We start from the raw sequence: 27,742 nt of genomic DNA, 5'->3' as shown, positions 1-27,742 counted from the left end.
AGCACTTAGGACTTTTTTCTGAAAATCCCTTTTTTCCTGAGTCACATTTCACAGCTGTAAACACATACTTCTATTCACACGATCTACAAGACCTTTCAATGATTCAATCATCGATTTTGCATCTCTCACTGCTGCCTACTTTAAAACTTTGCTCTGAGAATATTTGGATGTTTGCCAGAGCCAATCCCCTTTTCTTCCGGGAATTTTAGAGGCTTTTTGCATGGTTCTATCAATTATGTATGTTTTCAAATACCGGTGTCTCTCGTGAGGTCCTTTACCTAACAACTAAGGCACGCGCAGCAGTGTAAACTACCATTTAAGTCATTTTGGGGGGTATCTGTACATACTTTTCTTACGGAACGTTGTAAAGTAAAAGTTGTCAAAAATATAAATAGTAACGTAAAGTACAGATACCCCAAAAAACGACTTAAGTAAAAAATACTTTCAAGCACTACTTAAGTACTTTACACCACTGGTTATAGCCCTATTCGGATGGGTATTACTAGAAACGTTGGATTTGTAATTATTATCCAAGGATATGCGTTATTCCAGAGGACGATTCACACAAGATTAGTTCGTTCTTCCAAACTATCTTTTTGTTCAGTGCATTTAAATTGAAGTGTGATCATAATCATTATTTTAGTGATCCATCCATGGTAGAGCTACCATTCTTTCGGTTTTCACTCCAACCCTAATCTAGCGCATCTGATTAATTAATTAGCTGGTTGATAAACTGAATCAGGTTAGTTAGAAGTGGGGTTGGAGCGAAAGCCTACAGGAAGGTAGCTCTCCAGAAACAGAGTTGGAGAGCCCTCACCTATGCCGTAAACATGCTAAATGTCATGTAGCTCACCCATTCCTGAAGTTATCAGTCTGAAACTTTGCACAACTACAGTTGCCCTCTTGTGTTCTCCATCTAAATTATCCCCAGCATCCTATCTGACTGTTTGGCTATTCTAGTACATGTGAAAGATGATGCTACAACAATACAACAACAAAACAACAACAGCCAGCCAGGGTTGAATTAAATAGCCTAAACTATAGAAAAACATTTTATTGCACATTTAGGCCTAATTAAACGGATGCATTTGGCGATGTTCAATTTAAATTCACTGGCACAATGAATAATACCGTAATCATACTCCATAGTGATAGCATAATATATACTTTTGGTGAATTTACGAGGCATTGCCAGATACAGATTACCAAAATATAGCCTATGCGCACGGTACTGCCTGTCTATCTGCCTGCCCTGGTCCTCTCTCTCCCTCGCCTGCTCCTCTTCAGTCTGTTGTGTGTAGAATAGCTCAGCCCACTCATTTATTGTCCCTACATTGCAAGACAAGAAATTGCGATAGCCTACATTGTATGATTACCGATGCACGGTTCTGCCTATGCCTGGCTGTGGCCCCCTATCTCTCCCTCGCTAGCTCGCTCTTTCTTTGCTGTGCTAGATGCGAGAGTTTGTGTTTTTGAAATATACAAGTGAAATAGTTTCCTGCGTTGCAAACAATACTGAATCTTAAGAGTCGAGGAGTCAATTCCCGAAGCTTGACACCCAGAAATGCGAGTCAGCGGGCAAGGACTCGAGGAATCGATTATTTTGGAGTCGACTCCCCACAATTAGATGAGGTGCAGTCAACTTCGCCTGATGACTTGTGTTTGACAGCGACGCTCTGCTGTAGAAAGGTAGGTTACGTGTTACGTTTTTTGAAACTGAAATAAACAGGTCATTGTAGGCTATTCTAGTTCTAGAATATTCACTCTACAAAGTTGTTATGCCTCTTTAACATATTTACGGAGCCTATGGGTGTGTCTTCTTTCAGTGGACAATACTTTAAGTGTTTTGCTTGTGCCTAGTCTAGATTAAATGGTATTGTAAACTATTTCTTAATAAATGATCATGTCTTTTTTATTTGAGTCTACTATAGATGTGTTTTGTTTGCGTATTGCTGTTCTTACAGCCTCGTGATGGAATTGTTTTTCAAATTAATTGTGTCAAGCTGTCAAGCTTAGCCTAAAACAATAAGGGTAGAACTGGCAATGGGACCATCCCAGCTACCACATTTGGTTCCTTGTAATTTGTGGGAATGTACGTTTTTGGTTTCCCATTTGTTCTGGGAACTAAGCCATAAGTTTCCTGACCGGTAAAACTGAACGTTTTTTTTAAACGTTCTGAGAATGGAAGTGAATATTGACCTATGCTGGGAGCATACATTTTTAGGTTGCAGGGAGGTCCTGATAACGTTTTACTATGGGTTCTCCGAAAGTTTTCCTGGGAGGTTTAATTAATTGAGAATGGAAATTATAGGTTATTTGGAGGGTTTTGAATCACTTCCTTAAAACTTTCACTGAATGTTTCAGCAATACTTTTTAGAACACTGCTAGCTTGGTTTGGGTTAACTTTTTTTTAAAGTCCAAGCACAGATAGGACACAATGAAATTAATTTGCTTTTGCAATAATCATGCAAACACATTTATTTTTTTATTGTGCCACGACATCATTGAGATTCAAACCTAAAGCTAGGTTTCCAACCAATTGGCGACAGATTTTAAAATATGCACATTTTCCCACCGGTAGTATGTTAACATCAAATGGACTTGTTTCGGATAAAAGTCAGTGTGTGATGACCTAGTACACACAAAATGTACCTACGTTTTCATGTACCGAATAAAAAACTGAAGTTCAATGTGTTTCCAGCATGTTTTCAACTCTACCTATAGATAAATACCAAATGTGCCTACTCTGGTCTTGGCACCTGCGCTCTAGCCAACAGCTCGCAGATACAGTGAGGGTAGGCTGTGCGGGTTGTCTAGTCTACATGATGAGATTATTATGGATAAGAGTGAGAATATTTATTTATTTGTCAAATGGCAGTCAAGCAACAATCATCATGTCACCTCAATATTTATTGGAAAGCAGCATCAAGCTCATCACCTTGCACTTTCACCACCCTGTGAAGTTGATCATTTATTTCATCTGTTGCCTAATAAACTGCATGGTTTCCCGAGTCGTAGTGGGAGTAACACACACCCTTGCATGACTCCAAATTGACTTTGATATGATGGTTATTATGTATATTTGGATGAAAAATACAGAAATATATATACTTTTAGGAAACGTTCTGTTAAAGTAATGAAATATGAAGAAAATAACATTATTTTGTCAAGTTCCTTAAATGTGTTGAGAATGTTCCATGGCAAGCAATTCCCAGAACATTGTGGGAAGGTAGTACACAAAATAACCATAGGACAACCACGCTCTCACCAAGCTCTAAGAAACATATGGTTCTCAGAACGTTATGCTAGCTGAGGGAAATACTGAGGAAACGTAGAGCTATATTCCCTCAGCCCCATGTTTACTCAGCCATATGTTCCCTCAGTTCTATCTTCTAAACCAGGTGTTAGCAAGCCAAATGAATGAGAGGAAAAACAGATTGTAACCCTGTTTAAGGGGTGGGGGGGGCAACAGAAAAGAGGCACATTATAGACAGAAACGTGATGGTATGTGAAGAAAAATATTTTTCACATCCTTGAAGTACACAGATCTTTTGGTAACTTGATTCACTGTTGCTTGAATCAATAAATAAGGACCATCAATAACAGATCAGATGTATGTTTATTGTAACACGTCATTTTTGTACTTTGAATAAAACTGCTCCGAGAAAGCTTAAACCATTTTTACTTAAGTAATCTCAGAAAATGCAATTCTGCTGTAATATTGACAAACGGTCATGGTCATAATGATTGAACATATTCAGTAGGTCCCATACCCTTACATATTCATGGATGCTGAAATAATCCGGATTTTTCTACCTTATAACAATAAACATCTGTGCCAATTTGATTGAAATTGGTTCAGTGGGTACTGAGGGGAAAATGGAGCTGAGGGAACATAGAACTTAGGGAATTTAGGGCTGAGGGAATATAGGGCAGATCCCCAGGTCATGTGAAAATGATGCAGTAGGCCCTATAGGCTATTTTAAACTGGTTAGGCTACTGTAAATTGACCACAGCCAGACTTATAAAACGATACATTACAGTAAACGGTTCTCATTTAAACAATTTGAAAGCTCTAAACCACTTACATAAAACTGTTGACTGAACACAGCGCACCTGTTGCCAATTTATTTGTTTTCTTTAAAATGATTTTTTATTTAACCATTATTTAACTAGGCAAGTCAGTTAAGAACACATTCTTATTTACAAAGATGGCCTACTTATCCTGCTGCCCATTCTCTAAAACTGTTGAGCATTGTATGGTAATGTCTAGTAGATGTAGAGACCGATTGTAAACACAGATGAGAGGGCATCGGGCAGACAACAATATCAGATTTCATATTCAAAATGTGATTAACAAACCCAATTCTTGTTATTATGGAAATATGCTGCTTTCCTAACCACTAGAAATTGCAAGGACATTGGAGACTGGCTACATTAGCGCCATGATTAAGTTTTTCCTGACCTCATGATCTTAAAAGGAAAAACATAACATAGTAATTTAGGCCTTTTAGAGGTGGACTGCAACATAGGCATATTCCAGTTGTAATTAATAATTGTTGTAATAGTAATTATCGTCTTTAATTTATCTCGTCCTCTCTCTTTTTGGTGCACTTATCCAGTGGTAATCGACTCTCAGTTGGAAAACAAAATTGAATGAGTATAGAAATGAGGATTATGATAGTGGCTGAGTGCTTCAGAGTAATTACTCTCGTAACTGTGTAGCCTAATCACGGAGGTAGACAGGGAAGACTGGAGCCTGGTTGCAACATCTCCCTCATAATGCATGCCATTCCTCCAAGGAATACAAGCGAAATTTGACCTGATACCAGTTTGCAGCCTGGTCCCAGAAAGACTGGAGGTCTAGCCATAGCTGGAAGGGTCTCATATAGTAAACAAAATCAATAACTACATCTCAGCAATCCCAACTATCTACTAAGCTACTAATATTGAGCTGAACCTTCTCTCTCTTTGTGTTCAATATTTGATAGGTGAACGTCTCTGATCCGTTTTCTTATTGATATGATCTACTGGCCGCAGTGATTTGGGTTCATACCTGCATTGCATTTAGAACAAGTTCCTCAGTGATAGCATTCTAGGATGTCATTTGGAGAATCTGTTTCCTGTTTTGTACATTTGGGATATTTCAGGTCCAAGCCAAAATATGTTTAAAGGGTAGAATTTGATAGTGCATATGTTTTTCCTGGGGTTGTTTAACAACCATCCTCAAATTTCTGTTATCATTCACTATTTGCGCCTCCCTTACCATGTCCCCATGATAGTCTCTAATTTTACCGGTAGGCTTTGTAATTTCCATTTCGTTTGATGGCAATCGTGAATGACTAGTAAACTGACCTCTGAAAAGTCCGTTTTGCTGAAGGACATCATTAAGTACATTTTGATGTAGCGTTAACTGCATTTCCTGCCAAGAGATACTACAGGCTATGACAAGGTATGTTTGTATGTTCGCTGTCTCCCACACTATGGACTCCATGGGGTTAAAGTCTCTATCAACCATAAATTATAATTGTCTAGAAAGGCTTGATTAAAGGGATAATCCACCCCTAAAAATAAAAATCATAACAACAATTTTTACATGTTGCTACCAACCTTGTTATAACTGCAACATTAAACATTTGTTCACAAAAAATATTGTTTTTACATATTGTTATTTAACAGTAACACTATTAACCATATGAATTAGTGGTTTGGGGTAGATTATACCAATATGAAAAAAGATTGCAGTCAGAATCCAATATAACTGCAGTTAGTGTGACGTGGTATGGTTGGACCAAGGTGCAGAGAAGAGACCAGACGAGGAATCAGATAAACATAATACTTTACTGAGAAACTGTAGCCGCAGGATCGCAGTACACTTGGGAAATAACAAAACAACAAACACTACGTCTCAAATTCACTCAGGAAACGACCGCACATGGTAAACAATTCAAGCTTCTGCTACATAGGAAACCAGAAAACGCACCTCTTTAAACAGGGAAACAATCATGAAATAATAAGACACACCTGTGTACAATAAAAGTCTCTAGGGCGGTCTCTGCCGCCCCCTGGTGCCAGGAGGAACCATGACAGTTAAAGTGCAGTATAACTGCATTATGCTGCAAATACTGCCTTCAAAAAAAACGTTTTTTTTTTATTGCAGTAATTTTGCAGTGTAACTGCAAATAGAGTGCAGTATAACTGAAGTTCAACTGCAGTACACTCCAGTTATTCTGCAATTACAGCATCCAAAGCATCCATATCACAGTCAACTGCAGTTAGTGCTCTTTTACTGCAGTTTCAAAACGGCAATCTTTTTTTGTAAGGGGTCTGCTGTTTAAACAGCGTCAGCATGTTAAGATAATCCAGGTGGCAACAGCCTGATCGCTCTGTTTAATAAAAGTGTAAATGTAGCAATCAGACTGGTTCCACCAGGCTATGGAAAGACTATGACAGACCATTTTTTCAGTAGTAGGGGGTGATGGTTACATATTGCAATTAAAAAATATATATATGTAACATCAGCTAGCGGTAGTCAGCTATAAGCCTACCTGTATTTTTCACCCTATAGATTGTTCTCCATCTTATTTTTAATAGTAAAGTGAGTGATGTTTTCAGCACTTTTATTTCCATGACTGATCAAAACTAATTTACTTAGTTTTGTTTCTTGTATAATACATTATGTACATGATCTTATATTGGATTAAGCCTACATTTTTGTTAAATGTAATTTCTTTAGTTATGCTCCACCTTTCCCTCCATCTTGGTTCCAATAGTTTATATTTTTTTCTAGGAGATTGTCAGTTGGATATGCTCTCTACAAGGTTTTGTATATCTTCATTTGAGTCCTTTTCTGACTCAAATAAGATTCCCTCAAGGTTGCTCTGATGTCCAAAATATTTGAAATCGACATTTTGTGATATGTAACTTTTAAGTTGCATGTATTTGAAAATATCTACATTGGTCAGTCCAAAATTACTTTTTAATTCTGTCATGGGAGAAAAAAGAAAATTCCTCTTACCAAATAATTTACGATTTCTATGCCTTTAGTTTTCTTTACCTTTTATGATAATATTTAAATATGCCAATGACTGGAACGAATTGCAAAATTCAAGGAAGCTGGAGTCTTATATCTCCCTCTCTAACTTTAAGCATCAGCTGCACATCTATCACTCCAGTATTAATGCTAAATTAGTATTATTTTGCCTCTATGGTTTATTTATTGCCTACCTCCCTACCCTTCTACATTTGCACACACTGTACATAAATAGAAAAATCTTTATTTTCTTTTGTGTTATTGACTGTACGTTTGTTTATGTGTAACTCTGTGTTGTTGTTTGTGTCACTGCTTTGCTTTATCTTGGCTAGGTCGCAGTTGTAAACGAGAACTTGTTCTTAACTGGCTTACCTGGTTAAATAAAGGTGTAATAATTATTATTTTTTTAAATCCAAAAACAAAACAAACTTATAAACAGTAAAAAAAGAAACGTCCTCTCACTGTCAACTGCATTTATTTTCAGCAACTTGCTTGGGCCAAGAAACACGAGCAATGGACATTAAACCGGTGTAAATCTGTCCTTTTGGTCTGATGAGTCAAAATGTAAGATTTTTGGTTCCAACCATCATGTCTTTGTGAGACGCAGAGTAGGTGAACGGATGATCTCCTCATGTGTGGTTCCCACCATGAAGCATGGAGGAGGACGTGTGATGGTGTTGGTGTGCTTTGCTAGTAACACTGTCAGTGATAACCAGCATGGCTACCACAGCATTCTGCAGCGACACGCCGTCCCATTTGGTTTGCGCTTAGTGGGACTATCATTTGTTTTTCAACAGGACAATGACCCACCACACCTCCAGCCTGTGTAAGGGTTATTTGACCAAGAAGGCGAGTGATGGAGTGCTGCATCAGATGACCAGGTCTCCACAATCACCTGAACTCAACCCAATTGAGATGGTTTGGGATGAGTTGGACCGCAGAGTGAAGTAAAAGCAGCCATCAAGTGCTCAGCATATGTGGGAAGTCCTTCAAGACGGTTGGAAAAGCATTCCAGGTGAATCTGGTTGAGAGAATGCCAAAAATGTGTAAAGCTGTCATCAAAGCAAAGGGTGGCTAATTTGAAGAATCTAAAATATATATATATATTGGTTACATGATTCCATATATGTTATTTCATAGTTTTGATGTCTTCACTATTATTCTGCAATGTAGAAAATAAGAAAAATATAGAAAAACCCTTGAATGAGTAGGTGTGTCCAAACTTTTGACCGGTACTGTACGTTTGAAGGACTGCCACTTAAGTACTGTGGTTGTTTTGTAAAGTATAGTGGATGGTGGGGTTCTACTTGGGGTGAGTTGGTCATCTGAGAGACTGAAATGGGATGTGTGTAGGCCCCACGCACACCTCAGAGAAGTGTTTGATGCCCTCCCAGTCACCCCATCCCAATCCCCCAGACAAAGCCCCTCTCCTTTCTCACCAATAACCACCATTAAATCTTAGTTCTAATAACAAACGAGGAATACTAATGATTCAACATCCTTTCCTAATCTGTCCAGAACTCATATTCATTTTACAATGAGTTTACATGACACAAAACATATATAATTATACATTTAAGTCCTTTCTTCTCTCTCTCCCGAACCAAATCCATCCCTCTCCACCACCTAGATGTTTGAAACTAGATGTTTGAAAGCTGTAAGTAGTTTTCGAGGTCAGTCGAGTGTAATCATTCCAGTTTTGGAATAATTACACTCAGCCACAACAGTTCAGCAACAACATATTATATAGTCTCTGCCGAATGGAAGTGTACACCGTTTATGATTCTGTCCTCTGAGGTAAACCGAAATTTCATAAACTTTGTCTACACATTTCTGACTAAGCCAAAATTCTGTCTTCTCATTTGTCAGGGTGAAGAAGAAAGACAATGGAAATCTTCAAAGTGGACTAGTTCCTCCTTCTCTTCTGAAGTGCGTTGGGGATAGCCAAACCTCCTCCAGCCACCATGAACCACTCTAACGAGTCGACCCCACTGTGCTTTTCCATCAACAGTCCCCCCTTCAACTACACCCACACCATTGCTTCCGCCTACTTCTCATCAGTGTTTAGTGCACTGGGCCTCACCTTCAACCTCATCGCCTTCGTGGTCCTCCTGAAGTCCTTCCCACGCACGCAAAGCCGGTCGCGCTCCTCCTTCCTCATCTTCCTCTGCGGCCTGGTGTTTACCGACTTCATGGGCCTCCTGGTCACCGGCTCCATCGTGGTCTCCTTCCACTTCACCCAGTTCAACTGGCGCCGCCTGGACCCGCACTGCCACTTCTGCAACTTCATGGGCATGTCTATGGTCTTCTACGGCCTGTGCCCGCTGCTGCTGGGGGCCACCATGGCCATGGAGCGTTTCGTGGGCATCAATCGGCCGTTCGCCCGCTCGACCAGCATGATGACCAAGTCGCGGGCAGTGTCCATAGTGCTGATGGTATGGGCAGGGGCGGGGTGCATCTCACTGCTGCCCCTGGTTGGCGTGGGGAGCTACCACATGCAGATACCGGGCTCCTGGTGCTTCTTTAAAATTAGCTCCGAGGCAAGCGACATGGCCTTTTGCCTGCTTTTCTCGCTGGTGGGGCTGCTGTCCATCGCCGTGTCCTTCCTGCTCAATACAATAAGCGTGGTGACCCTGGTCAAGGTGTGCTGCAGCCAGGACGCTAGGCAGCGGCGCCGGGACTACGAGGTGGAGATGATGGTGCAGCTCATCTGGATCATGATGATCGCTTCCATCTGCTGGTGCCCCCTGCTGGTAAGTGGCGGCCTATGGCACTCTGTCAACACATGCACATGCACACACACAATAAAAAGTAAATACAGTGCCTTCAGAAAGTATTAATATATCTTGATTTATTCCACATTTTGTTTTGTTACAGCCTGAATTCAAAATGAATAAAATGGTTAATTATTCTCACCCATCTACACACCTTAATGACAAAGTGAAAACATGTTTTTAGAAATGTTTGAAAATGTATTGAAAATGAAATACAGATATCTCATTTACATAAGTATTCACACCCCTTTGGCAGCGATTACTGCTTTGAGTACTTCTGGGTAAGTCTCTAAGAGTGTTGCACACCTGGCTTGTTCAATGTTTATTCTTTTAAAAATTCTTCAAGCTCTGTGAGTCGGTTGTTGATCATTGCTAGACAGCCATTTTCAAGTCTTGTTATAGATTTTCAAGCCGACTTAAGTCAAAACTGTAACTACGCCACTCAGGAACATTCAATGTTGTCTTGGTAAACAACTCTAGTGTATATTTGGCCTTGTGTTTTAGGTTATTGTCCTGCTGAAAGGTGAATTTGTCTCCCAGTGTCTGTTGGAAAACAGACTGAATCAGGATTTCCTTTTTGATTTTGCCTCCACTTAACTCTATTATTTCATTTATTTTTTATCCTAGTCCTTATCCTTTATCCTACAAGCATACCGATAACATGATGCAGCCACCACCATGCTTGAAAATATGAAGAGTGATGTGTCATGTTGGATTTGCCCCAAACATAATGCTTTGTATTCAGGACATAGTTAATTTCTTTGCCACGTTTTTGCAGTTTTACTTTAGTGACTTATTGCAAACAGATGAATGTTTTGAAATATTTTTATTCTGTACATGTGTCCTTCTTTCACTCTGTCATGTAGGTTAATATTGTGGAGTAACTACAATGTTGTTGATCCATCCTAAGTCTTCTCATATCACAGCCATTAAACTCTGTAACTGTTTTAAAGTCACCATTGGCTCATGGTAATATCCCTGAGCGGAATCTTTCCTCTCTGGCAACTGAGTTAGTGTCACATCCTGATCTGTTTCACCTGTCTTTGTGCTTGTCTCCACCCCCCTCCAGGTGTTGCCCATCTTCCCCATTGTATTTATACCTGTGTTCTCTGTTTATCTGTTGCCAGTTCGTTTTTATTTGTCAAGCCGACCAGCAGTTTTCCCTTGCTCCTGTCTGTTTCTAGTTCCAGTTTTCTAGTTTTCCCGGTTTTCACCATTCTGCCTGCCCTGAGCCTGCCTGCTATTTCTGTACCTTGTCACACCACACTGGATTATTGACCTCTGCCTGCCCTAACCCCGAGACTGCCTGCCGTTCTGTACCTTTTGGACTCTGATATGGATTACTGACCTCTGCATGCCATTGACCTGTCGTTTTGCCTGCCCCCTGTTCTAGTAATACACTTTTATTACTTTGACATTGTCTACATCTGGGTCTTCCTTGAAACGTGATAGTGAGGAAGGACGTCTGTATCTTTGTAGTGACTGGGTGTATTGATACATCATCCAAAGTGTCATTAATAACTTCACCATGCTCAAAGGGATATTCAATGTCTGCTTTTATGATTTTTACCCATCTACTAATATGTGCCCTTCTTTGTGAGGCATTGGAAAACCACCCTGGTCTTTGTGGTTGAATCTGTGTTTGACATTCACTGCTCGACTGAGGGACCTTACAGATAATTGTATGTGTAGAGAGATGTGGTAGTCATTTCAAAACCATGTTAAACACTATTATTGCACACAGAGTGAGTCCATGCAACTTATGTGACTTGTTAAGCAAATCTGTACTCCTGAACTTATTTAGGCTTGCCATAACAAAGACATTGAATACTAATTGACTCAAGACATTTCCACTTTTTTATTTGTAATTATTTCTGAAATCATAATTCCACTTTGACTTTATGCAGTATTGTGTGTAGGCCAGTGACAATACTTCTCAATTTAATCCATTTCAAATTCAAGCTGTAACACAACAAAATGTGGAAAAAGTCAAGGCGTGTGAATACTTTCTGACGGCACTGTACAGTATATATGCACGTAGGTCAGGAGAACATGATATCCTCTCAGACACATTTTAATCATCACTCCAGTATTTATACGTGAGAAAGTTTGTAATTTCTAAGCTGGAATCCTTAGCTGTGAAACTGCCACGTCCGTTTTCGATATTACTACAACAAAGATGTTACCTTGTGGAGTCTTTACTACGGGATACTTATTTTTTTTAAAGCTGCGTTAGACAGGATTACCTAGACATACTGACCAGCTCAAATAGACAAGCGTGCTACATGGCAGACAATCCAAACTCATCTCTCAGCATGTCCAGCCCACTCATTATATCAGCCAATCATGGCTAGCAGGAAGGTTGCAGGCTTTTTCTGTGGCTTAACCAACTAGGCTCGTTATTTAACAATTTTATTTGTATTTACAGATGCCATACCAGTTTGTTATTAAGGCACGTGAAAGTTCACATGTTCGAGAAGACATTTCTGCCCCCCCAAAAACATTTTGATTTAAAAAAAGTTTACGTTCAAACGGCTCTCCTGTGAAGTAGTGACCCGCAACATACGCCTAGTTTCCTGAAACGGGTCACATGTTGTCTGTCAAGGGTTATTTTAACTTGTTTTGTTCATGTTGGTCATGGGTCACTAATCACGTGTGTGTATATACGTAGCACAGGTGACCAGGAAGGGTTAGCATTCTTATAGAATGCATCTCTCTGCACCTTTTCTACAGGAATGTGTTTTGGAGCTATTTATATTTTATATGCGCAATAAATGGGAACTTCACCTAAAAAGAGTAACGTTTGGAAATCAGATTTTTGTTGTGTATTGGACAGCTCTCTCCTGCGCAAGTGGCTTTTCATAGGAAATCGCCACTCCAGCCACCTTCAATCAGTTATGTGACCCCTGGGTTTACATCCTGTGCCAGGAGTCAAGACTGAGGCAAAGAAAAAAAGAATGTTTATAGCACCCCTGTCTTCACTCACCCCACATTGGTTTGGGCTGGTGGGACTGACCGGACCTCATCTCGAACCTGATCATCCAAATGCCTGAATCATTCATGCCACAATCATAGATGGACTTTTCTTTATTTTTTTGTATTGTTCAATGTTCTTCATCATTAAACTCATTAACTGCACTTGCTTCCTGACTCATCTGCATCTACGTTACAGAATATTGCCTCACAGAATGGAAACAGCAGCCAACCGAGACATCTCCCAGATGGTCGGCGAACAGGGATACCTACTTCACCAACACCACGATCAGCTGGCGCATCTGGGAATGGAGTTCTTCAACGTCTAGATCTTCCCCAAGGGAGTCACCCCCAACGAGCGGAGGATCCTCTACCGTGAGTTGACCCAGCGAGCCAGCACCCCAGCCCATTCAGCAGTCTGCCCAGGTCAGCGATGCCCGTTTGTCCCTTCCAGACAAATATGACGGGACTCCATCCAAATGCTGTGCCTTCCTCCTCCAGTGCTCCCTCTATTTTGCTCATCAAACGGGAGCCCCCAACACTGAGCGCCTACTCCAACCACGGCAGGAGGACCAGACTGCTGCGGAGTACGCCCTCACCTTTAATACTGTGGCAGCATCCAGCGGATGGAATGAGCTGGTGCTCCGCACCTTATTCAGCAGAGGATTGAGTGAGGAGGTCCAGACGGAGCTGGCATGCCGAGATGACACTCTCTCATTGGACACACTCATCGCGACGGCCATCCGTCTGGATAACCTCCTTCGGGAGCGTCAGCACTCCCATCGCCTATCTCCCTCCTTCGTTGACTGATCTGAGTCAGAGCCTGAACCAATGGAGGTAGGGGCTACACGTATCTGTGCGACGCTGTCGGAGACAACTGGGGCTCTGTCCCTATTGTGGCCAGGAGGGACAGCTTCAACTGTGTCCGCTAAGTTCTAAACCGAGAGTCACTAAAGCAGAGGGACGGTCCAGTGATCATCCGTCTCATGGGGTAGGTCAGGGTGTGAGTATTCATCTTCACTCTCCAACAAACCTTTCTTAGTACCTATTTCAATAGCTGTCTGTCCCTCGTGTTGTTTCCACAGCTCTATTTGACTCCGGAGCCACGGGGAATTTTATTGACCAGGCCCTTGCCTCCTCCCTGAACATCATACCCGCTCTCTTCTCCGTTTCCAGTTCAAGCACTGGATAACCAACTACTGGGATCTGGCACAGTCACACACATCACAGCACTACTCACCATCACCGTGGGAGCCCAGCACCAAGAAAGCATCACCTTCCTCATTATCCAGGCACCCGTACACAAAGTCGTCCTCGGCCTCCCGTGGCTTAACGCCACGATCCCACCATCTCCTGGCCGAGGATGGAGATTACGGCCTGGGTACCCAGATGCCGGAAGACCTGCTTTTCCTTACCTTGTGGTTTCACGTAGGTTGAGAATCCTGTGGTTTCCCTCCAGGCCGACATCCCAGAGGTTTACCAGGATCTCTGGGAGGTTGTCTCCAAGACTCATGCCACCTGTCTCCCTCCTCTTTGCCCCTGGGACTGAGCCATCGACCTGCTTTCAGACTCTGCGCCTCCGCGCAGCCGCATCTACCCCCCGTCGGTGGCTGAAACCAAGCCTATGGAGGAGCACATCTAGCAGTCTCTACAACAAGGTTTCATCCGCACATCCACCTCCCCTGCATCGGCTGGCTTCTTTTTCGCAGTGGTGTAGTCCTTAAGTTAAAGTACTTTAAAGTACTACTTAAGTCAGTTTTTTGGGGTGTTTGACAACTTTTACATCACTACATTCCTAAAGAAAATAAATTACTTTTTACTCCATACATTTTCCCTGACACCCAAAAGTACTCGTTACATTTTGAATGCTTAGCAGGTTAGGAAAATGTGGTCTAATTCACATACTTATTAAGAGAACATCCCTGGTCATCCCTACTGCCTCTGATCTGGCGGACTCACTAAACACATGCTTTGTCTGAGTGTTTATCTGTAAATAAAAAAACTAGAAAATGCGGTTGTCTGCTTTGCTTAAAATAAAGAATATGAAATGATTTATACTTGTACTTTTACTTAGTACTAAGTAAATTTTAGCTTTTTTACATGTACTTTTACTAGTATACTTAAAACCAAATACTTTTAGACTCTTACTCAAATAGTATTTTACTGGGTGAACCTCACTTTTACTTGAGTTATTTTCTATTAAGGTATCTGTACTTTTACTCATATGACAATTGGGTACTTTTTCCACCACTGCATCTTCGTGGCCAAGGATGGGGGACTTCTTCTGTGTACTGACTACGGAAGTCTCTTCCCCCTCCCGTTGGTTCCGGCCTCCATTAAACAGCTGCATGGGGCCCAATTGTTTTTACCAAGCTGGACCTGCAGAGTGCTAACAATTTGATCGGCATCTGAGAGGTATAAGGGCACAAGGCGAGACCCAGATGCAGACACGGGAGGCAGATGGTTTGTGTCTTGGTATTTATTCAACAATCCAAACTGGGTAGGCAAGAGAGTGGTTGTGGACAGGCAATGACGCTTTTGGTCCTGGGCAGATCACTAGGACAGGATGGCCCCCACTCCAACATCAGAAGCATCAACCTCTACCACAAATTGACGGAACGGATCCGGATGGATGAGGATCCGAACCGATGCTTCAGGTCCACAAAGGCTCTGTCGACAGCTGGAGACCATGTGAACGGTACTTTGGGAGAGGTGAGTGCAGAGAGGGGGGCCGCCAGGTGGCTGTAACCCCGAATGAAACGGCGGTAGAAGTTAACAAAATCCAGGAAACGTTGCAACTGCACCCTGGATGTAGGTTGAAGCCAATCCACCACTGCTTTCATCTTTCCAGAATCCATCTGGACATTTCCCTCAATGATGACATATCCCAGAAAGGGAGTATCTGGCTCACCCATCGTCGATGATTCTCGAGGGAGCTCAGGTGGCTTCGGATCCTCTCGAAAAAACAGCCTTCGGGGACTTGCGGATTCCTTCGCAATTGAGCGAGCTACTGTGGATGAACGAGTGTGACCTAGGCCAGACCTCTTCTCGCTCCTGCGTTCCCTTAGACGTCCATCAATTCTAATGGTGAGGGCGATGAGGGAATTGAGGTCCACTGGTAATTCCCGAGCAGCTAGCTCATCTTTTACCACCTAGGATAATCTGTGAAGAAAGGTATCGAAAAGAGACTCTGGATTCCAGGCACTCTCGGCGCCCAACGTGCGAAATTCAACAGAGTAGTCTGCCACACTACGGGAGTCTTGACGTAATTCAATATGTTTTGCGGCCACCTCTCTCCCGGATATCGGAGAATCGAACACCTTCCTCACCTCTGCCATGAAATCCTCCAGATGACGACAAATGTCGGATTGTTGCTCCCAAACTGCCGTAGCCGAGGAGAGCACCCTTCCCGACATTATCGTTCCGAAGGAAACGAAGATGACTTTAACTCAAAAATAAGAGAGCACTGAAAAAGAAAACTCCGGCAGGTACCATAATCCCCGAATATCGCTCCGGAGGAGGTAAGCGGGGTTCTCGGGGAGCTGGGGTAGGCTGTACAAACTCACCACTAATAGGGAAAAAGTTACTGGGTGGTTGATGGTTCTCAGAGGTGGCAGGCTGCCTATGAACTAACTCCCTGATTTGCTCCATAATAGCCTTAAACCCTTAGTCGTGGCGTTCCGTCAGGGAACGAAGCCCTTCCAAAAGGTCCTGTAGTAACTCTTCATGCCTCCCAATGGTGGCTCCTTGCATGGAGACAGCGTGGTGGAGCTGGTCCAAGTCTGCTGGGTCTGGTCAAGGCCAGTTCGTACTATAAGGGCACAAGGCGAGACCAGCACGGTATCTGAGCACTACGAGTACTTGGTGATGCCTTATGGTTTAACCAATGCTCCATCGGTGTTCCAGGCATTTGTGAACGAGGTGTTTTGGGACATGCTTGGGCACCAGGTGGTCGTGTATATCGACGACATCCTGATCTACTCGGCCACCTTGGAGTAGAACATCGCCAACATCCGGGTAGTCCTGGGATGCCTCCTGGAGAACCATCTGTATGTGAAAGAGGAGAAGTGCCAGTTCCATCAGGTCGCCATATCCTTCTTGGCATATCGGATCAGCCCGCAATGAGTTGTTATGGAGGAAAGGAAGGTAGATGCGGTCAGGTCATGGCCAGTCCCAACCACCATAAAGGTACTACAACGTTTTTTGGGGTTTGCCAACTTTTACCGCCGCTTCATCAGGAACTTCAGCTCCATCGCTTCTCCTCTCACCTCTCTCCTCAGAGGTGGTCCTAAAAAGTTGGCGTGGAATCCTGCAGCTGATGAGACCTTCCGCCTGCCGAAGGGGCATTTCACCTCCGCCCCATTGCTGAAACACCCAGACCCTACACTGCCCTTCATGGTGGAGGTGAACGCCTCAGAAGTGGGCGTGGGGGCCGTCCTGTCACAACATCAAGGTAATCCACAAAAACTGGATCCACAAGCATACTACTCTAAAAAACTGTCCCCTGCAGAGAAAAACTATGGCGTCGGTGATCGGGAGCTCCTGGCGGTGAAGTTGGCATTAGAGGAGTGGCGACACTGGCTGGAGAGCGCCACAGACCCGTTTCTCATCCTCACCGACCATCGGAACTTGGAGTTCCGAGACGGCTGAACACACGCTAAGCAAGGTGGGCCCTTTTTTTTTTACTAGATTCAACTTCTAGGCTGAGTTGCAAAGAAAAAGCCATATCTCAGACTGGCCAATAAAAATTAAAGATTAAGGTGGGCAAAAGAACACAGACACTGGACAGAGGAACTCTGCCTAGAAGGCCAGCATCCCGGAGTCGCCTCTTCACTGTTGCTGTTGAGACTGGTGTTTTGCGGGTACTATTTAATGAAGCTGCCAGTTGAGGACTTGTGAGGCGTCTGTTTCTCAAACTAGACACTCTAATGTACTTGTCCTCTTGCTCAGTTGTGCACCGGGGCCTCCCACTTCCCTTTCTATTCTGGTTAGAGCCAGTTTGCGCTGTTCTGTGAAGGGAGTAGTACACAGCGTTGTACCAGATCTTCAGTTTCTTGGCAATTTCTCGCATGGAATAGCCTTCATTTCTCAGAACAAGACTGATGAGTTTCAGAAGAAAGTCTTTGTTTCTGGCCATTTTGAGCCTGTAATCGAACCCACAAATGCTGATGCTCCAGATACTCAACTAGTTTAAAGAAGGCCAGTTGTATTGCTTCTTTAATCAGGACAACAGTTTTCAGCTGTGCTAACATAATTGCAAAAGGGTTTTCTAATGATCAATTAGCCTTTTAAAATGATAAACTTGGATTAGCTAACACAACATGCCATTGGAACACAGGAGTGATGGTTGCTGATAATGGGCCTCTGTGGCCTCCATAGGCCTCCTATGTAGATATTCCATTAAAAATCAGCTATAATAGTCATTTACAACATTAACAATGTCTACACTGTATTTCTGATCAATTTGATGTTATTTTAATGGACAAAAAATGTGCTTTTCTTTCAAAAACAAGGACATTTCTAAGTGACCCCAAACTTTTGAAACATAGTGTATATATTTTATTAAAAATGATGTGCCCTTGTGCCCCCTATGGGCATGACTCCTCCGACCCCATTGACTCACTGGCTGCTAGCTGCAGTTCTGAGATACTAAATCACTGTGGGTCTGTTAGTATTTTTGACATACAGATGTAGGATTTTTAATTGTATCACTCTTTTGTTGCTAAAAAAATGCAAACTTGTAGTGTATTCAAGGTTTAAAAAGGCTTCTAAAGTTTGATTTCCATTTTAAAATGACAGACTTGATTTGCGAAAAATGTATCAACCCATACAAAACAATATCCATTATTTGTAATACACATAATTCCCATTTTCTGTTGCTGCAGGATTATTTTCCTGCTGTAGCAAACTGGCTCAAATTAAGATCCTACATCTGTGTTAGATGCATCTGGAAAATGCAAATTATTTGCTGAACACATGCCTGAGGAGTAGAGCTTGTTAGCATATCTAGCTGCTCCCAAAAGAGTGTTGTTGCCCTGGTGCTAATGGGACTAGCAATAAGGCTAGAGGCATGCCTATATGGGAGAATGATTGCTCTGTGGATGCTTGGGCCAGTACCTCAGAGGCCCGGCCCAAATTAGCCCAGCAATGTACTCCCTGGGTGGACCGAGTCCTGGTCTCAGACATCTGTTTGTGAATGTATGTGTGTTTGTGTGAAGGCCCAAGCTGCTGCACTTGTGTGTTCAAACTACTGATGACAACTCTCGCTCTTCCTCTCACTTCCTCTGTCCCTCTATCTGTTGTTTTTATTTTCCCCCCTTTCTCATTGTCTGTCTGTAAATGGTTTGTCTTTCCTTCTCTCTCCTTATTCTGTCCTTTTCTCTCTATGTGTCTCCATATCCATCTCTCATCCTTTTCCATGTCTTATCTATGTCCTTCTATGTCTTATTACTTTATTTTTCTTTGTCTCTCTATCTACCTCTCTCTCCTCCACCCATCTCTCCTCTCCTCCCTCCTTCCCCTTACACTCCACAGGTGTTTATTACAAAGACTGTGTTTTCGGGGAACCCACTCCGGATCCACTACCTGCTGCTCTTCATTCGCTTCGCCACCTGGAACCAAATCCTGGACCCTTGGGTGTACATCCTGTTTCGCCGCGCTGTCCTCAAGCGCCTCTACCCCCGCTGGGACTGGTCCCGGGGCTCCATCAGGACCCTGTACCCCTCCTTCGTTGGTACCGTCTGCCGGCTCACCCGTGCCTCCGTGGGCAGCGACCCGCTAGGGGGCGTGTCGGTCAAAGAGGAAGGCAAACCCCAGTCATTTAACATGAAGGCTCCACCTTCACCGCCTTGACTGGTGCATTGGTGTTCATCCTCGTCGGTGAAGTTGTTATTTCAGAATCAAAAATACCTTTATTTTACTTGGTGATATGGTGCTGTTAGTGATAGACAACATTTAGAAACAGAATACAGACAACGGAGTTTAAAAATAGTTGACATACACTACCGGTCAAAAGTTTTTGAACACCTACTCATTCAAGGGTTTTTCTTTATTTGTACAATTTTCCACATTGTAGAATAATAGTGAAGACATCAAAACTATGAAATAACACATATGGAATCATGTAGTAACCAAAACAGTGTTAAACAAATCAAAATATATTTTATATTTGAGATTCTTCAACGGCTGATTTTTAATGTAATATCTACATAGGCGTACAGAGGCCCTTGATGACAGCTTTGCACACTCTTGGCATTCTCTCAACCAGCTTCTACTGGAATGCTTTTCCAACAGTCTTGAAGGAGTTCCCTCATATGCTGAGCACTTGTTGGCTGCTTTTCCTTCACTCTGCGGTCCAACTCATCCCAAACCCTCAAACCCTCTGGGGGATTGTGGAGACCAGGTCATCTGATGCAGCACTCTCCTTGGTAAAATAGTCCTTACACAGCCTGGAGGTGTGTTGGGTCAGTGTTCTGTTGAAAAACAAATGATAGTCCCACTAAGCCCAAACCAGATGGGATGGCGTATCGCTGCAGAATGCTGTGTTAGCCATGCTGGTTAAGTGTGCCTAATAAATCAGTGTCACCAGCAAGGCACCCCCACACCATAACACCTCCTCCATGCTTTAAGCTGGGAAATACACATGCCGAGATCATCTGTTCACCCACATCGCTTCTCACAAAGACACGACGGTTGGAACCAAAAATCTCCAATTTGGACTCCAGACCAAAAGACAAATGTCCACCGGTCTAATGTCCATTGCTCGTGTTTCTTGGCCCAAGCAAGTCTCTTATTATTGGTGTCCTTTAGTAGTGGTTTCTTTGCAACAATTTGACCATGAAGGACTGATTCACACAGTCTCCTCTGAACAGTTGATGTTGAGATGTGTCTGTTACTAGAAGACATACAGTGGGGAGAACAAGTATTTGATACACTGCCGATTTTGCAGGTTTTCCTACTTACAAAGCATGTAGAGGTCTGTAATTTTTATCATAGGTACACTTCAACTGTGAGAGACGGAATCTAAAACAAAAATCCAGAAAATCACATTGTATGATTTTTAAGTAATTCATTTGCATTTTATTGCATGACATAAGTATTTGATCACCTACCAACCAGTAAGAATTCCGGCTCCCACAGACCTGTTCGTTTTTCTTTAAGAAACCCTCCTGTTCTCCACTCAATACCTGTATTAACTGCACCTGTTTGAACTCATTAGCTGTATAAAAGACACCTGTCCACACACTCAATCAAACAGACTCCAACCTCTCCACAATGGCCAAGATCAGAGAGCTGTGTAAGGACATCAGGGATAAAATTGCAGACCTGCACAAGGCTGGGATGGGCTACAGGACAATAGGCAAGCAGCTTGGTGAGAAGGCAACAACTGTTGGCGCAATTATTCGAAAATGGAAGAAGTTGAAGATGACGGTCAATCACCCTCGGTCTGGGGCTCCATGCAAGATCTCACCTCGTGGGGCATCAATGATCACGAGGAAGGTGAGGGATCAGCCCAGAACTACACGGCAGGACCTGGTCAATGACCTGAAGAGAGCTGGGACCACAGTCTCAAAGAAAACCATTAGTAACACACTACGCCATCATGGATTAAAATCCTGCAGCGCACGCAAGGTCCCCCTGCTCAAGCCAGCGCATGTCCAGGCCCATCTGAAGTTTGCCAATGACCATCTGGATGATCCAGAGGAGGAATGGGAGAAGGTCATGTGGTCTGATGAGACAAAAATAGAGCTTTTTGGTCTAAACTCCACTCGCCGTGTTTGGAGGAAGAAGAAGGATGAGTACAACCCCAAGAACACCATCCCAACCGTGAAGCATGGAGGTGGAAACATCATTCTTTGGTGATGCTTTTCTGCAAAGGGGACAGGATGACTGCACCGTATTGAGGGGAGGATGGATGGGGCCATGTATCGCGAGATCTTGGCCAACAACCTCCTTCCCTCAGTAAGAGCATTGAAGATGGGTCGTGGCTGGATCTTCCAGCATGACAACGACCCGAAACACACAGCCAGGGCAACTAAGGAGTGGCTCCGTAAGAAGCATCTCAAGGTCCTGGAGTGGCCTAGCCAGTCTCCAGACCTGAACCCAATAGAAAATCTTTGGAGGGAGCTGAAAGTCTGTATTGCCCAGCGACAGCCCCGAAACCTGAAGGATCTGGAGAAGGTCTGTATGGAGGAGTGGGCCAAAATCCCTGCTGCAGTGTGTGCAAACCTGGTCAAGAACTACAGGAAACGTATGATCTCTGTAATTGCAAACAAAGGTTTCTGTACCAAATATTTAAGTTCTGCTTTTCTGATGTATCAAATACTTATGTCATGCAATAAAATGCAAATTAATTACTTAAAAATCATACAATGTGATTTTCTGGAATTTTGTTTTAGATTCCGCCTCTCACAGTTGAAGTGTACCTATGATAAAAATTACAGACCTCTACATGCTTTGTAAGTAGGAAAACCTGCAAAATCGGCAGTGTATCAAATACTTGTTCTCCCCACTGTATATTTATATGTGCATATTCTTATTCCATCCCTTTGGATTGTGTGTATTAGGTAGTTGTTGTGGAATTGTTAGATATTACTGCACTGTCGGAACTAGAAGCACAAGCATTTCGCTACACTCGCATTAACTAACCATGTGTATGTGACCAATAAAATTTAATTTGAACTATGTGAAGCATTTATTTGAACTTATCCGCTGTAGCAGAGGTAACTCTAGGTCTTCCATTCCTGTGGCGGTCCTCGTGAGAGCCAGTTTCATCATAGCGCTTGATGGTTTTTGTGACTGCACTTGAAGAAACTTGAAAAGTTCATGACATTTTCCGTATTGACTGACCTTCATGTCTTAAAGTAATTTATTTGTGCTTATTTGAGCTGTTCTTTCCATAATATGGACTTGGTCTTTTACCAAATAGGGCTATATTCTATATACCCCTCCCTACCTTGTGACCACACAACTTATTGGCTCAAACGCATTAAGAATGAATTATAATATATAATTGAAATGCATTCCAGGTGACGGCCTCATGAAGCTGGTTGAGAGAATGCCAAGAATGTGCAAAGCTGTCGTCAAGGCAAAGGGTGGCATTTGAAGAATCTTTGTTTAACAATTTTTTTTGGTTACTACATGATTCCAAATGTGTTATTTCATTGTTTTAATATCTTCACTATTATTCTACGATGTAGGAAATTGTACAAAATTAAGAAAAACCCTTGAATGAGTAGGTGTTCTAAAACTTTGGGCCGGTAGTGTACATTATATACAACTAGGCAGAGTGAGCATAGAGATAAGAGAATGAGCATATATACAAATGTACAGTATCAGTATGGCTACAGTGCATTCGGAAAGTATTTATGCCCCTTGACTTTTTCCACATTTTGTTACGTTACAGCCTTATTCTAAAATGGCTTAAATAAAACTTTTTCCTCAGAAATCTTCACATAATACCCCATAATGACAAAGCGAAAACAGGTTTTTAGAAATGATTGTAAATTTATTACAAATAAAAAATAGAAATACCTTATTTACAAAAGTATTCAGACCCTTTGCTATGAGACTCGAAATTGAGTTCAGGTGCATCCTGTTTCCATTGATTACCCTTGATGTATCTACAACTTGATTGGAGTCAATCTGTGTGAAATTCAATTGGTTGGACATGATTTGGAAAGGCACACACCTGTGTATATAAGATCCCATAGTTGACAGTGTATGTCAAAGCAAAAACCAAGCCATGAAGTCGAAGGAATTAAGAGAGAGCTCTGAGACAGGATTGTGTCGAGGCACAGATCTGGGGAAAGATACAAAACATTTCTGCACCATTGAAGGTCCCCAAGAACATTGTGGCCTCCATTATTCTTAAATGGAAGAAGTTTGGAACCACCAAGACTCTTTCTGGAGCTGGCCGCCCGGCCAAACTGAGCAATCGGGGGAAAAGGACCTTAGTCAGGAAGGTGACCAAGAACTTGATGGTCACTCTGACAGAGCTCTAGAGTTCCTCTGTGGAGATGAGAGAACCTTCCAGAAGGACAACCTTCTCTGCAGCACTCCACCAATCAGGCCTTTGTGGTAGAGTGGCCAGACGGAAGCCACTCCTCAGTAAAAGGCACATGACAGCCCGCTTGGAGTTTGCCAAAAGGCACCTTCAGACTCTCTGGTCTGATGAAACCAAGATTGCACTATTTGGCCTGAATGCCAAGCGTCACGTCTGGACAGCCAAGACAACACAGTAGTGGCTTCGGGACAAGTCTCTGAATGTCCTTGAGTGGCCCAGACAGAGCCTGGACTTGACCCCGATCTTTGGAGACACCTGAAAATAGCTGTGCAGCAACGCTCCCCATCCAACCTGACAGAGCTTGAGAGGATCTGCAGAGAAGAATGAGAGAAACTCTCCAAATATAGGTGTGCCAAGCATGTAGCGTGATACATGACCAAAGACTAAATGCTGTAATCGCTGCCAAAGGTGCTTCAACAAAGTACTGAGTAAATGGTCTGAATACTTATGTAAATGTGATATTTTTTTATTTTTTATTATATAAATTAGCAAACATTTCTAAAAACCTGTTTTTGCTTTGTCATTATGGGGTATTGTATGTAGATTGATGAGGGGGGGGGGCAATTTAATCCATTTTTAATTAAGGCTGTAACGTAACAAAATGTGGAAAAAGTCAGTGTCTGAATACTTTCTGATGGCACTGTATAATTAAATGCAGAGATATGGAGATATTGCAATGCAGTTATTTTGTGTACAGTTCATGGATGGCTTGATGCGGTGTGTAGCATAGAGTGCATAGTACTTTAGTCTCTATGGGCCGGTTGGTGAGGGCCACAGCACAGGGGAAGAAAGTTTTCAGGAAGCGGGAGATTTTGTTCACGAGTTGCATTTTTGGAGAAGGGGGTGACCAGGTGGGAGTGGTCGGCAATTATCTTTCCTGCACTCTTCCTTGCCCTGGAGTCGTGCAGGATCTCGATGGAGAGCAGGTGGCAGCCAATGACCCTTTCTGCAGATGAGTTGCAGTTTGTTCTTGTAGTGGGCAGACGCAGACCCCAATAAGATGGGGATCGACTCAATGATTGATGCATAAAACCAGATCAGGGTTGACTGGGAGATTTTAGTTGAGTAGTTTGACAGATGCGTTGTTGGAAGTTCAGTATTGGTGTAGAGTAGAAGTGAGAGCACACATGCTTGCGGCCGTCCGAGTTTTCCCAGCTTCACATGTTGCGTCCTGTAGGTCAGGAAGTCAGTGATCAACTGACAGATGGAGCTGGACATGTTCAGCTGGGAGAGTTTTGTCTTGTAGCAGTTCTGGGATGATGTATTGAACGCAGAGCTAAGGTCCACAAACAAAATCCTTGCATATGTCTTGGGGTTATCGTGTTGTTTTAAGGATGTAGTGAGGCCCATGTTGATCGCGTCGTCCACAGACCTATTAGCTCTGTAGGCAAACTGCAGTGGCTCGAGGGAGCTATCAGTGATGGTTTTGAGATGGGACAGTACGAGGCGCTTTAAGGTTTTCGTGATGACTGAGGTGAACGCTACAGGTCTGTAATCATTCAGACAGGACAAATGTCGTTTTTTCAGAACTGCAACAATTATGTAAACGGGCAAGAACAGTGCATTGCTCTAGTAACTGGTTGAATATGTCCGTGAAAACGGGAGAGCTGGTCAGCGCAGTGCTTAAGTGTGGCTGGAGAGACCTTGTCCAGGCCGGCAGCCTTCCGGCTTTACTGTTTCCTAAAGAGTGTTGATTGTGATTTATATTGTTTTTAGGTGCTGTTTATAGAGTTCTAAAAGTAGACTGAACATGGGCAGGGCTGTTGCATTGCATTGGAGCTCAGAGCTGGTTATTCCTGTGCCCTAAGCACATAGTGGGGCTTTCGAGTGTCGCAGCGGTCTAAGGCACTGCATCTCAGTGCTAGAGGCGTCACTACAGACACCCTGGTTTAAATCCAGGCTGTATCACAGGGCGGCACTTAATTAGCCCAGCGTCGCCCGGGTTTGGCCGGTGTAGACCGTCATTGTAAATAAGAATTTGTTCTTAACTGACTTGCCTAGTTAAATAAAGGATAAAGAAAGAAAAATTTAAATCGTGTTGCCAGTGGGGTGATTTTGTGTGGTGGTATTAAGCATTGTTTAGTAGAGAACAAGGAAATGTACGCAGAGTGCGGATGTTTCTGAAGAATACACAGCCCTGTCAGCTTCCATGCCAAAGACCACAAGGCCGTAGCATATGTGTATGCACGTGAGTATGTGCTTGAATTTATGCATTCATGTGAAAGTGTGTGAGTGTGTGTGTGTGTGTGCGTGCACTAACTTTCTCCTGATGCTATGCAGCTGCTCTATCTAACAGAGCAACCAAGCACAGTATTCATCACCAAAGATAACATAAAGGACAACTGTCATCGGCTCTGGGGAGGCATCTGCTGGAACAGTGCCGCAGGTTGGTTGGCTGACTGCCCTTCAGACAGTATCTGGGCCTATTTTGACTCAACACTCCTTATCTGCTTCATGACTCTTAGAGTTGACCCCCTATTCTGTCCTCAGGTTGAACTCTGGCTGACTTTCATGCAGGGATGGGCCAAAGAGGTGTTATTTTGTGGAATGTCATGGATTCACTTCCAGCGAGAGATGAGGAGAGATGTTCCCAATATATGGACGTGAATGCATCATTATTTGTTAATCATGAGCATTACTCCAATAAACTCCTCATTCATTGTGTTACAAATCCTTTGAAGGATAAACTACAAAGTTCAATGCGAGGTCAACCCAAAGCTATGAAGTCAAGTGTGAAAACAGTATTATTTACGTGAAATGATGCAAGAAACAATGCATGTCATGCTGCATGTTAGTTCACTGTGTATGTGTTTTGTCGGGGCATGGACTCTACAAGGTGTCGAAAGCGTTCCACAGGGATGCAACTCATGGAAAGAGTAGGTGTCCTTAATGTTTTGTACACTCAGTGCATATCTTTGCATTTGCAAGTCTTATTTTTAGAAGGAAAACAGATGGGACTATGTTGTGTCTGACTGTGTATATGGTTCAGATATTTAAGAGTATGTTGTGTCATGACACAGCATGTGCAATGCAGATGTAGAGTTAATACAGTGGTTTAAAGTTGACATAAATAAAACATAAAAGGTTATACCAAAAGTTTGCTTTGTCTGTTTTGTTTTTATTACCCTTTGAAAATGGGATTGGTGCGCTCATCCAAACACTTAAATAAATATATTTTAAAGTGTCTAGACTTTTTTTTCTAAAGTTGGTGTTAAAATACACTAAGTAACAGAGCATGTGTACTTATGCTGTGAATCGAAGGAACTTCCATAGAATAATCATTTGAAATATAGTATCAACTATTATCGATACTGTAGTTACTCTAGGAAGAACTTGAATTACTTACCAATTGTAAAAACACACGAAATATGCCTAATATTTTCAGATCTCCATAGAGTGATACAACAATATGCATCAGACATTAAATATTACTGTACGCCTAAAACTATCACACAAACCTTTACTAGTGTTCTTGTCAAGTAAAGGTTATATGTCATTTTTACAAATACACACTCAAACTAGTTTATACATTTATGATTCAAAACAGGTATAACTGTCCACACAAATTTGACAATTCAAGTAACTTATTTACATTCTGTTTCTAAAACAACCCACACTGATTTATAATAAGTCTTATTTGATGAAGGAAATTAATATTTGAAATTCATTCAAAAGCCTATGACAGCAAAAGATAACATACAAAAAATGACAACCTTCATTTTTCAGGCAAACAAGGTACAGTAATGGACAAATACTAAGCAATGAAAGAGGGACTTTCGAAGATGTTTTTCATTTACTTTAATTACAATGAATCATCTTGAAATCATGTGTTTTTCCATTTACACAATGAATTTACTGGTTGTGAGTAGCCTGTGTGTTCCATTATTTTGACTCAAG

General features: G+C 42.4%; 1 protein-coding gene across 3 annotated transcripts; it reads left to right on the top strand.

Moving 5' to 3' along the window:
• Positions 1–1,270: 1,270 nt before the first annotated feature.
• On the top strand, positions 1,271–26,944 carry LOC139540707 (thromboxane A2 receptor-like). Of its 3 annotated transcripts, XR_011668258.1 has the most exons (4): positions 1,273–1,689; positions 8,903–9,786; positions 19,315–26,231; positions 26,336–26,944. XR_011668258.1 is itself a non-coding variant. In XM_071344587.1 (3 exons), the coding sequence occupies exons 2-3, from the start codon at positions 8,998–9,000 to the stop codon at positions 13,157–13,159; spliced, it is 969 nt and encodes a 322-aa protein (XP_071200688.1). In that variant the 5' UTR covers positions 1,271–1,689; positions 8,903–8,997; the 3' UTR covers positions 13,160–14,802. The 3 variants fall into 3 exon arrangements, 2 of the variants coding, with proteins under 2 accessions (XP_071200688.1, XP_071200687.1); XM_071344587.1 differs by lacking the exons at positions 19,315–26,231; positions 26,336–26,944 and adding an exon at positions 12,980–14,802 and having other exon boundaries at positions 1,271–1,689; XM_071344586.1 differs by having other exon boundaries at positions 19,315–26,944.
• Positions 26,945–27,742: the final 798 nt, after the last annotated feature.

The sequence above is a fragment of the Salvelinus alpinus genome, chromosome 16 (assembly GCF_045679555.1).
Source record: "Salvelinus alpinus chromosome 16, SLU_Salpinus.1, whole genome shotgun sequence".
NCBI lineage: Eukaryota > Metazoa > Chordata > Actinopteri > Salmoniformes > Salmonidae > Salvelinus > Salvelinus alpinus.
Note: the sequence above shows the minus strand (reverse complement) of the source record. Positions and strands in the feature narration are given on the sequence as shown.

Excerpts from the sequence above, each read along its gene's own strand:
- LOC139540707 (XM_071344586.1), top strand. The coding sequence starts at position 8,998 with ATGAACCACTCTAACGAGTCGACCCCACTGTGCTTTTCCATCAACAGT. Across the intron at positions 9,787-19,314 it reads TCTGCTGGTGCCCCCTGCTG|GTGTTTATTACAAAGACTGT; the intron begins GTAAGTGGCGGC and ends TACACTCCACAG.